The following is a 12,068-nucleotide window of genomic DNA, read 5'->3' as shown; positions in this document are numbered from 1 at the left end:
AGATTTCTGTACTGTTGAAACAAAACACACAAATTTAATTTCTAAAATATAAGGTATATCTTTGAAAAGAGGTTATATATTACATTTAATTAGAGCTTTTAGCTGTTTATCTACATTCATTCCTATTCATTAAGGACTCATTCACGTACTCCCCCTAGCGGCGAGTTTCTGATATCACAGGTGCGATAGCAACTGGGCAACTGGGCAGTGAACATTGGTTGGGCTCCTAGACTGAGAATGTGCAACAGCTAACTGCAGTTAGGAGCAATGCTAGTGTCTCTACTGAATAAAATTCGTTTACTAAAGACAAAAATGAAATATTAACGTAAGGGTTCTTTACTGTTTAAAATAAATACACAAATTTAATTTCTAAAATAAAAGGAATATGTTTGATAAGCATTTAATTAGTTTTTAGCTGTTTATCTCCATTCACTCTTATTCATTAAGGACTCGCTCGCGGGCTCCCTCTAGCGGTGAGTTTCTAAAATTACAGGCGCAATAGCAAGTGGGCAGTCTCGCTATAAATAAGCTCTTGTGTTACACCTTTAACGTATCGTGTGGAAACAATGCGTGTCTGACCATTGGTTCTTTTCTGAGTCTGAGAATGGGGAACTCCGGCTGGCGGCTGTAAAGGCAGGTACGTGGCAGAGTTTGGATTTAAATATTGGTGTTTTTATGCGCGAGGTTTCAGTAACTAAGTTTTTAAAACTCACATAAAATGTTTAGCTAAAATCGCTGTATTGTTTTTGGGCGAAAACCGTTTAAATTCGCTTTATTTTCGACCGTCGAATATCAGTTGTTCGCTAGCCAAACAGCTAAAGCTAACTAGTTTCTCAGCTAATCCGGTGTTATTGTCTCCGGGTTTCTGATTATGAGTCTTAAATACAGCGCTTATCTAGTTTATTGTATCTCAGACGGAGTAAAACGGCGCAGCTACGATCATTATTAATACAGTTTAGATTAGGAAACTATGGGATTAACTCTGGGTTATCGCGTTATTGTGGGACCGTTATCAACCACTTCAATCAAAACACTGAAATCTAGGCTTACTGTAACTAAACGGAAGCGCTTTACTCACACAAATAAACAGTTTTCAGAAGAGAAAATATATATGTATATTAATATCTAAGACTAGTCTGATTAATTTTAATAAAATAGGCGTTTTTAGAATGATAGTTTTGCTTTTTTAGGAACATCCAGGAATCAAACGGTCGTCAGTCACGTGAGTTTACTTCCTGTAACGTCACTAGGGCTTCAACGATTATTCGATATAATCGACAATGACGATTATTTAAAATTGTTAAATACAACTTTTATTGTCAACTAATCAGTAATTTGTAACAGTAGCGCTTTACACAAAGTGCTGGGGACAGAAAATGAGAGATATTTGAGGTGTAGTTACTGTGAGCCGTGCAGTAGAATTAATATCATACTTTTATACTATTTAGATTTTTTTAAAGCAATAAAACTGGAGAAACAGCAGTAAAATGAGGGAATAGCTGAGAAACCAGAGACTGGGAATGTCCTGATCACATTTTTTGTGCCTCAGAGTCATTTGATTTTAAGTATCTGCCGATACCGACTCCCGATCTGATACTTTGGCAATGCAGTAAAGAAAAAAAAAATCCAAGTTGTCCATTATAAAGTTTTTTAAAATTATGTTAATTATTGAAAAGGTATCAAATCATACCATTTTATCACAAAAATGTGTTTGTGAAAGTATAACATTTTACTAGTCTGAACTTCTTAAAGCATAATAAGTGCTTACTAAATATATTAATGGAAATTGTATATTTGAGACTATTTTTATTTACTGAAAACAAGCAAACATTAAAATCACCAGTGCAAATATCAGTCAGTGCATGTAAGTGTAAACCATGTGATCTACCAGCATTTAAGCTTTTATTGATGAGTATTTAATTACATGTAAATTAATAAAACATGATATTAGTGGTGTCAGTCAATTAAATTGAGAAAAAAAATGTATTCACAATAAAATCATGATTTATATGTTTTAACTGAGAGGTTTAATGTAGAAAATATACGCTAGTGTAGCTCCATATTCCACACCAACAATTCTACACCCTCTTCAACAACAAGGAATTTGTTGTGTGTGAGAGAGAGTGAGACTACACTCTGCGGTGTAACTTAGAAAGTAGTGTAACATTTTATATACCTCACATTTTAGCTTAACCAACTGAATAGAATCAATTAAAAATAAAATGTTTCTCCTGAGAAATACGTTATTACATCCATTGGTTTCACATTTATTTAACCCAACTAAACTGGTTCTTTCTCATAAATTAACAGGTTAAATTAAAACAATACATCTAAACTAATAAATAAAAATAAATATAAAGTAGCTTAGATCAACGATTTTTAAAGCTAGCAACGCTTCTTCCTTTCTTGGTATATTGACCCTTTTTTCTGCATAACTTTTTATTTATCAATCATTTTTCTCTGTTTTTAGTGTTGTTCCAAAACACATAAAGGGAATAAACATGTGTCATTGTAAAATGAGTAAAACTTAAACACAATCAAATAACAATTTTCAGTAAGAATTTAATCAATCCAGTAAATTGATCTTTGTGTTGCAGCACACAGAAGATGCTGTGCTGAATTGCTGTGTGTTTTTTTTTTTCTCTCTTTTAAAGGTTTAAACTCGTACACTGGCTGAGAAACGTCATTCTGCTTTTCCAGCCATGTCTGTTGAAGTAGCCATGAAAGGTAAGCAATCGTCTGTTCTCTCTGTTCACTCGAGCCTCTGAGAGAGTAGAGTGGAAAAGAGAAGATACATACAGCTGATTCAGCAGATTTAGAACTGAACAGTAATTCAATCTCACTATATGTCTTTATACCCGATACCATGGTAATTACTCTAATTATCGTACAGTTAATTATGTGTTTTTACCTAGGATAATCTATTCATGTGTACTAGAAATACTAGAAGGTTAAAATGTGTGCCTGTTATGCACAATGCATAGATACATGTTGGCAGGTCTAAAAGCAAATTTTGGCATTTGTGAATTGATTCTGAATCAAGATGCGTTTTTCTTTTATATTGGTGTGATGAGGTCAGTAGCACTGCTCATCACCAGTGTATTAGCTCACCTGGGGATACAATATAATGGTTTGGTTCATGCAATTCACAAACAATATGTATCTGATGATTTTTAAAGAATAAAATGTTTATATTAACGCCTACAATTTTTGTAGGCTTATTTTGTGTATAGTCCTATTATCAGCTATTTTCAGTCCTCTGCCTAAATCTCCTGGTCTGTCCGCCAATCCAAGTTAAGGATGTTATTAGGCTAATTGGGTGTTAGGACACACTTGCTCAATTGTGATGCACAGATGAAAAACGTTATACTAATAATTGAGCATAAAAGGGAGCACAACATTCTAGTTTAGTATAGTATCTGAAGCATCAGCAGTTGTTGGCTGGTTTACAGGCTCAAAATGGCCAGAAAGGTTTGTTTAGAAACCCATCAGTCTATCGTTGTGTTAAGGAAGGAAGGCTACTCAATGCGAGATATAAAAACTGAAAATATCTCACCATGCTGTTAAATACCCCCACAAACTGGCTCTAACAAGGACAGAAAAAGGAGTGGGAGGCCCTGATGCACAACTGTGCAAGAAGATAAATATCCTAGAGTGTGTAGTTTGACAGACTTTTGTCTATAGCAGTAGTGTATATTGGAATTATATTGTATTAACCAAAATTAAGTCCTGCTCTAATCAGGCTGCTGAGTGATTTTTTGCTTTTAATCTCACAGTTTATCTTCTCTACTCTCAGGTTTGGCCACCGTGTCCATCCGTGGGCCTGGCGATGGCATGGAGACAGATAAACCAGCGGTGGCCCAGGAGATCGTAGTGGAGCCTCCACTCCTGAAGGTAGCTTCACCGAAGCAGATCCCAAAGCCGGCCCCTGCCCCTGCCTCCCCCCACTCCCCAGGAGTTCTGCACCTGGGGAAGGTGAGCAGGGAGGCCTGCACCGAGGTGGAGGCTGTGAGGATCGTGGTTCCTCGCGCTGCCATCACCCGGAGCGGCCGAGTCGGGGCTCACGAGGGCAAAGTAGACGAGAGAGGCTCCCCCCAGCACGGCGAGGACCGGCCCCCCTCACCCCCCTCAGAACCACAGGACTACAGGAGCGCTCTGGAGAAGCTCCAGAACTCTGAGCGCAGGTTACTGCAGGACAAGGAGGGGCTCTCCAACCAGCTGCGTGTTCAGACTGAGGTGAGAGCTCAGGGCACAGGTCACAACTACAGACCAAATTCAAGCTTCTAAATAGATTCTGCTTTTTTATTTAAAGCTGTGCCTTTTGTTTCAGTACTCAATATGTTTGTAGTTTTGTCTCAAGCTCTGCTGCATCTATCAGCTGCTACGTCTGATGTATCTTTGCATCCCTCGGCTACCCACAATTCCGTGTTCCCACAAAAGGTGAATGGAGGGGCAGCAATAGGAAAATTCTGGAGACTCTGGAGCAGAGTTTTGATAATGTTACTGTTAATTATTCACGGTCACAAGCACTGTTGCGCTAAGGGAGTTAAACAACTGCTCCACGATAATATCAACAGAAGATTCAGCATCTTCCTACAACACAAGTAACCTGATAAAACTTCTTCACATGAAACACTATGTAACCATACCCTAATTATTTCAAAAAAACTATTAATGTAGCATATTTCACTCTACCAACAATTTATTAATAGCGTATCGTTCCCAAGTTTTAGTCCATAGCCCATTTATTAAAAAAAACTGTTGTTTTCTGCAACTTCATCTCTAATGTGTCCAAATTATTTAAATTCAGACCCAGAATCAGAGAAAGCCAGAGCAAACGAGAGAGTGAAAGTGAACGAGCAAGAGCAAGCAAACGAGAGCGTGAGCGAGAGAATGAACAAGAGTGAGAGCAAACAAACAAGCAAAAAACGAGACGGAGAGCGAATTAGAGAAAACTTATAAAGCACTCAGTCTAGCCAACATCAGTCCACCTTAACATCTAAGTGTTCATACATTTCATCACATATCAACATCCAGTTAAAAAATTTGTTCTATTCTAATTACACATTTACCCTAGTGGTTAAATTTTAATCATAGATTTTCCTCAGTAGTGCTATTCTAATTATATTTACCTCAGTAGTCCTACTCAGCACATATGAGTGAAATGTACACTGAAAATGCAGCTAGACCTTCGGGTAACCAACAAATGCTAAAAGACTAAATGCTAAGTAAGCTCAGTTAGTGTTCCCGGTACAGCTCGTACCTTTCAGCTGGTTTGTGAAGAGACACAAAGAGAGATACCTGTTCAGTATTGTAACTTATTTCACTTGATAAATAATCAATGCCTTAATAATTATGGTTGTTTTGTTCATCACACCATCACTGTCTCTTTTTTACTCTCAGGTAAACAGGGAGCTGAAGAAGCTGTTAGTGGCGTCAGTAGGAGATGATCTGCAGTACCACTTTGAGAGACTGGCGAGAGAGAAGAACCAGCTGATACTGGAGAACGAGGCTCTGGGCCGCAGCCTGGCCCACACTGCTGAGCAGCTGGAGAGAATGAGTATTCAGTGTGATGTCTGGAGGAGCAAGTTCCTCGCCAGTCGGTGAGTGCTGAGAGCAGATGGTATTGATATGCAGTAAATTTCAAAATTGCCAGTCGTTTCATCACTTTTTTTAACCAGCAAAGAAAATTGTGAGATGAAGAGTGAGGTGTTAGGGTATTCTAGTATGTTGCTTTTTACTGTATGTTCGTTTGGGGCCTTGTCTCACTCAAAACGAGCTGTCGCTGGTGGCCTTTTTATTTATTTATTTTTTTTAATACGGAAAAAAGGGTTTAGCCTCTCTGCACAATTCCTAAACTTTAAACATTAAACGTCGTACAGACGTTTCACAAACAATAAATCTTTATATTTTTTATAACTACTATTAAGTACAATTATTTAACATAATTATTTCATATAACAATAAATGGATTTACTTAAATATAATATTTTTTTTCCTTAATGTAGTAAATCGTTCTCTTAATTTTTATATATATATATATATATATATATATATATATATATATATATATATAAAATAATTTATAATATTGTTAACTTATTGTAATCGTTCTGTTAATTTAATGAATAATTTCCTGTTTTAATAAATTGTTCTGTTAATTAAAAAAAATTATTCTCTCAGTTTTAATTAAATCGTTTCAAATTTCATAAATAATTCCCTCAGTTTTAATAAATATTTAGGTTAAATTTAATAAATACTGTCTTCAGTTGTAATTAATCGTAACGTTAACTTTAATAAACCATTCCCTTTGTTTTAATAAAAGGTTCTGTTAATTTAATAAATAATTTCCTCAGTTTTAATATGTAGTTTTCTATTAAAAAAGGTAATTCTCCAAGGATTTACTTCTGGTTAGTAGTATAGTGGGGTACCCCAGATCAGCTCAGTTCAGTTCTGTTCTCTCCGTTTTGCTGGCGGAATAAATCTTCAGTAGGAACCGAAAATCAGAGCAGCAGTTTCAGGCCGGACATATTAGAATCTCTTTCTGATTGGTTGTCGCCGCTGCGCTTCACTGCTCATTTGCATAAAGTTAAGTTCTGGACCTCTCTCTCGCGTCGCTCAAACCGCCCGCTTCGCATCGTGGCGCGCCGCGTCGCTGCCTGTCGCCCAGTGTCGCTCGCTCTCATTGAAAATGAATGACTTCCGGCTGCTTTGTCGCTCGCGTCGCGTTCGGTGTGGACGCACGGTAAGAACTATTAAAATGTAAATTCACAGGTTTCTAGAAGAAGTGTTGATCTGCAGTGAAATAATGTTTGGAAAACAGTCTAACAGTCATTTTGTATCCAGTGTCATGGCTGAAGAACTGACCAACGCCAGAGCTGCTCTCCAGCGCCAGACACGAGAGGCACAGAGTGCCATCCAGGACCTGCTGCTCGAGAGGGAGGAATTCTCCAGTGATATGATGCACACACACAGGTAAGACGGACACCAAATATGACCCAATGACCTTTTTTTATTTTTATTTTCCCTTACCACTACTTATCACTTACACTCACCCATCACGTGTGGTCCCATGTTCTAAAGTACACATATTGTTTCACTTGCGTTTTGCCATTTTCAGTCAAGTTGTCGCTACTAATATAAATAGCATTTTATTGTGTGTGTTACACTTATTTACTTTTAAAACATTATTAAATTTGTACTCAAAGTTCTTTCTAGTTATGTCACTGAAGTCAATTCCACAGCTAAGATACAGAAATCTGCACGTTAGCGGAGTGTGCTTTTGGCCAATCAGAACGCTTCATATTTAAAAACCACCCACCCCACCTCGTCTAGCTTTGCGCTTCAGTTAGAGACCTTATTAATGAGGAGACGGGCCACTGACTGCAGTATTAATGGGATGGCTTCCATTCAAGTATAAAGTCCCGCCCTTCAACAAAAAGAGCCAATCAGCTTGCTGCTCATGCCGAGAGCAAAGGTGGGTCAGCGTGTTGGTGGAGATCCACAGGCGTAAATCATGTGACAGGATTATTGAGAAACAGGATGATGTTGATGTTGACAGGAACACTGTTGATGAGATTTTAATCTGTGATGTAAAATAATGTAAAATATGTTGTTCACATAGTAATTAGAACTGTAGAGAGCACTTTGGTCTCTCCCTATTCTCTCCACAGTCATGATCAGGGTCTGTTTGATTTTTTTACATTACCGTAGAGTGTGAAAGGAGATGCTTAGTTCTTTTGTTGCTGGAAAGTCATGATTGCCTCCATTAATTACTCTGTAGGTGGAAGTATAGATATTAGGCTGTAAAATGCTTCTGTAGAAGTTAAAGTATCAACTCCAGCTTTAATAAAATTGTAAAAGTACTGGTTAAAAACTTCTTAAAGTATAAAGTAAAAGTAATGTAAGGGGAAAACATTGAATTAAGGACAAAAGCTTTGGCTGAGCACAAAAATATTCTTATATTCTTGATGTACGTTTTTGTAACCATTTTCTTTTATTATTATTTTTAATTGCTTTGTGCAGTTAGACCAATTTTAATAGATTAATTATGATGAAGCAGTGGTTTTCAACTCGTACCCTGCATGTTTTGGGTGCTTCTTAGCTAAAACACCTGATTCAAATGATCAGCTTGTTATTAAACGTCAAAATCTAAATGTACTGTAAGTTTAATTTATCCACAGGGACTTCCAAAAAAGATTTTTTTTTTGTTTCCCCCTGAAAAACATAATTCATGCCATAGAGAGTTAAATGATGGAGTGTGTTTTTGGTCAGTGGATGAAACATTAACTCATGATTTTGTGTTTTGTGTGTCTTTGTGATGGGTAGGTCTCTGGAGCAGCTGTTGGTCTCTCTGCAGTGGGGCAGACAGCAGACCTACTACCCCAGTGCTCAGCCCCTCAGCACCGGGGAACTAGCTGCAGCCAATCACAAGCTTGCTGATGCCATTAACTCCCACCTGCTGGGCAATGTGGGGGGCAGGACCACCAGCACCACTGTGAAGAACAGCCAGGCTTCAGAACTCACCAACACACCAGCTGAGAAGATGGCAGAGAAGGTACAGTATAAATACTGCAATAAGGTATACATGTATTATCTGCTAAGCATAACCTTCTTATTTCATTTTCTTAACTAATGGACTATCAATGTTTTCTTGTGAACACGGGGCACTATTGTCGGTTCTAATTATATGTTTGTTTGGCTTTGTTTTTTATTTTTGTTAAATCAAAATTTTTTTTGCAGATTTTTTTTTATTTTGACACTTTTTTCATCTCTTAATATATATTAAACTGTGTATGTAAATGAGGAGTGTAGGCATGCTACTGCTAGATTAGAAATTAAATATTATTAGATTGATGTTATCAGATGTTAGGTGAAACACTGCAATACTATTTAAATGATAATGTCTTTATAAATGTTGTAGTGTATAAACACCAGTTAGGAAACTTGTATTCACATTGTGGTGACTTGTGGTCACATTTTTTTGTTCCTAAGTGTCGATTTAATACTTTTGGAATGTAGTAAAAAGTTGTCCTTTTTATTATATTAATATATTTTTTATTCAAACAATAGTATCAGATTAGCCATTTTTTTATCACCAAAAAGAAAAATATGTAATAAATAGCCATATAAATGATTTCCATTTAAATATGCATTTGTCAGAATTGTCAGACAAGGACAATTCTGTGATTAATCATAATTAAAATCATGATTTATTGAATCATAAATAAAACTCACAACATGGGATTAGTTGCTGTCAGTATGAGCTCATGCAGTAGAGTCAGTCTATAGTGAACTCATGGAGTAACAACATAACGTTACATCTTTTCCACCTGATTCGGTTGTTTTGAAAATTGTGATTGGCCCCGATTTCTGATCATGTGATCGAATCGGGGACATTACTAGAAAATACTTTTTTTTCTTATTATTATTTTTATTAAGAGCTCTGTTTTTTTTAAATAATAAAAGCTAATTCACCAACTGAAGTACATTTTTAAAGGTTAGATACTATTTATGTTGTTTATGAAACAATAATATTGTTTATCTATTGCTTATTTATTTGTTTATTTTTGCAGTAAACGTAAAAGTATATTGGCTTTAGAAAAACATAAGTTAACAAAACAATTTTTATTTTTTAATTATGGTGAATTCCAAAATCATAAATGCAAATGTCCAAGGTGGACTTGAAAGCAACAATATAATGCACAGTGATCATAGTAATCACCATAATAATCATGGATAGTCATTTAAACTTATGTGAAAACACTAAATAAAAAAAAAACAGTATTGATACATTTATCAAGATTTGAAATATTTGTCACATCTAAGAGTACTTGGGTGCAGGTTCCCACTAGTATGCAAAGAACAATATATACAACAAGTAGAATAATATATTAAAATAGCAATCATCACCCCAACTTGTTGGATTCTGTGTGGTTATAGATGTTATGACATCCAGGTAGGAACAGGTAGTAAGAATGTTACTATTTTGGAGGCGTGATGTTTTGAGAGCTAACAGAAATAGTCTTCTGGTTGTTGGTTCCATTTCAGATACTGAGGAATCTGGATCCTGTATCCTGCCCAGACAACACGGGTGACCCTGCTGCTCCCGACCCCACCACCTCTCCTTTCCTGCCAAACAAGAAGAGCATCGGCCGGTTCCACCCCTATACCCGATACGAGAACATCACCTTCAACTGCTGTGAACGCTGCTCTGGAGAGATTATCGTCCTCTGAGACACAAACCAGCATCCAGTTACAGATTCAGCTTCCTCCAGTAGACAAAAACACTTATGTCTTACTCAGTTTATTAGATGAGAAGTTTCTATTTATTGAGTGGAGATCAGTTTGAGTATCAGTATCAGATTAAAGAGAGAGCTTTACTGTACCTGTACTGTATTATGACAATAGGGCTGATTTTTTTTTTTCTTTTTTTTTTTTATCCAGTTTTTCCACTGTCAGCAGTCTTAACCAGTACATATCAGGTCAAATATGAAAAATAATTTGCTGTAAATTCTTTGTAAATACCAAAGAGAGAATACTCAGCAGTTCTGACCAGCATCATAGTGAACTATTTCTTATAGATTTGTTTTCTTTATACTACATGCTTTTCTGCAACTTTAAGCTGTGTGTCTCTTCTTTATCCTCTTCATCTGACTCTGAATGTCGGTACTCTTGGGGTAGAGCGTGATTTATTTGCCTTGTCTTTGCACACAAGTATTCCTACAGGAAGTCCAGCATGTAGGGGGAGGATCCTTTTAAACAGATGAATTGATGGATTTTAGAGATGCTGTTATGATCGACTATGCAGTGCAATATGCTAATGCAGTAGTTTAGGCCCTTTCGCACACAGCAAGATTTTTTTTTTCTTTCATCCATTTGAAATGAATGAGAATTTTAACAGAATGGAAGCCTCAAAGTCTTTATAGGCAAGTCAATTTACTTGTCGGCAATCTCGACAATGCTGCCCTGTGCTTATATCCCCTCATGCAAGCCCAGCGTTCTATCTGTTTGAAGGGAAGAGACTGAAATGATCTAAACTGAAGGTTTAATTACAATTTGAACAACATATTATTCATACCACTGATGAAATCTTATAAAAACCTCATGAAGAGATTGTAACGTTTGGCTTAAAAATGCAATTTTTCAGCTTGTCATGGCTGCTGTGCCTGCGCAGATCTCCTTAGCAAGTGAGGCTTCCCCACCAGCACACTGACCCCTCCACTTTCTGCACAAGCAGCAAGCTCTTTTTGTTGAAAGTGGGTCTTTACCCATAAACAGGCACAATGATTCGCGTTATATTAAATCCCATTCATACAGCGGTCAGTGTCCTGCCTTCTTAATAATGAAATCTCTGGATTTGGAGGTGTTGGAAGAGTCTGATGTGTGTTTTCCTTTGCATCAGTATCCACTATTTCTGTTTCTCGGCTCTCCGTCCCCTTTTGCTCTTGTTAATCTCCTCACAAGTGCTCATTTATGAATTTAGCTATGTAAGTTTTGGACTCTGTATATAACATTTAATATACATCTTTTTCTACCCACATCCAATAAAATCAAACTCTGTGTGTAAGGGCCTTTAGTTCTTAAGAGTCAGCCTGCGATTTATAGGAATTTTCTCAGTTTACGGTTATGTATAATAATCAACTGTCTCCTATGTTACATTCATTTTGTGAGTTTTTTTACAGCAGTTCAGCAGGAAAGAAGTTCTTCATGCTCTGCTGGTTGTTTTTGTATATGATGAATGATGTGTAGACTGTCTAATTTATTCAGTATTCATGAAAGTGAGAACAAGCTGGATTTGTAAAACGAAAATAATACGAAAAGAAAAGAGTGCAATATTTCTTTATCTGCATTGGTTTGTATCAGCTTGGAGTTGTGGGAGTTGGTTTGGTCAGCATTGCACCTCAGCTTTGAACGTACTGGAAGGTGCAATATTATTAACTAATTATTATTTCATTTCTACTGAAATGCATATTTGTGTGAAAACCTGTTTGTAGGCATTTTGAAACAAAAAAAACAGTTTCTCTGTAAAATGCAGTGAATAAAATAAATTATAAGAGTTAATTGTA

The 12,068-nt window shown here is 36.6% G+C and overlaps 1 protein-coding gene across 1 annotated transcript; it reads left to right on the top strand.

Annotated features, from left to right (window-relative positions):
- Positions 1-531: 531 nt before the first annotated feature.
- blzf1 (basic leucine zipper nuclear factor 1) lies at positions 532-12,068 on the top strand. The gene is made up of 7 exons (XM_007238252.4): positions 532-637; positions 2,655-2,727; positions 3,797-4,236; positions 5,404-5,603; positions 6,847-6,975; positions 8,329-8,557; positions 10,051-12,068. Exons 2-7 carry the CDS (start codon positions 2,703-2,705, stop codon positions 10,234-10,236), a joined length of 1,209 nt encoding a protein of 402 aa, XP_007238314.2. The 5' UTR covers positions 532-637; positions 2,655-2,702; the 3' UTR covers positions 10,237-12,068.

The sequence above is a fragment of the Astyanax mexicanus genome, chromosome 21 (assembly GCF_023375975.1).
Source record: "Astyanax mexicanus isolate ESR-SI-001 chromosome 21, AstMex3_surface, whole genome shotgun sequence".
In the NCBI taxonomy this organism is placed as follows: Eukaryota; Metazoa; Chordata; class Actinopteri; order Characiformes; family Acestrorhamphidae; genus Astyanax; species Astyanax mexicanus.
This window is presented reverse-complemented; position numbering and strand designations above follow the sequence as displayed.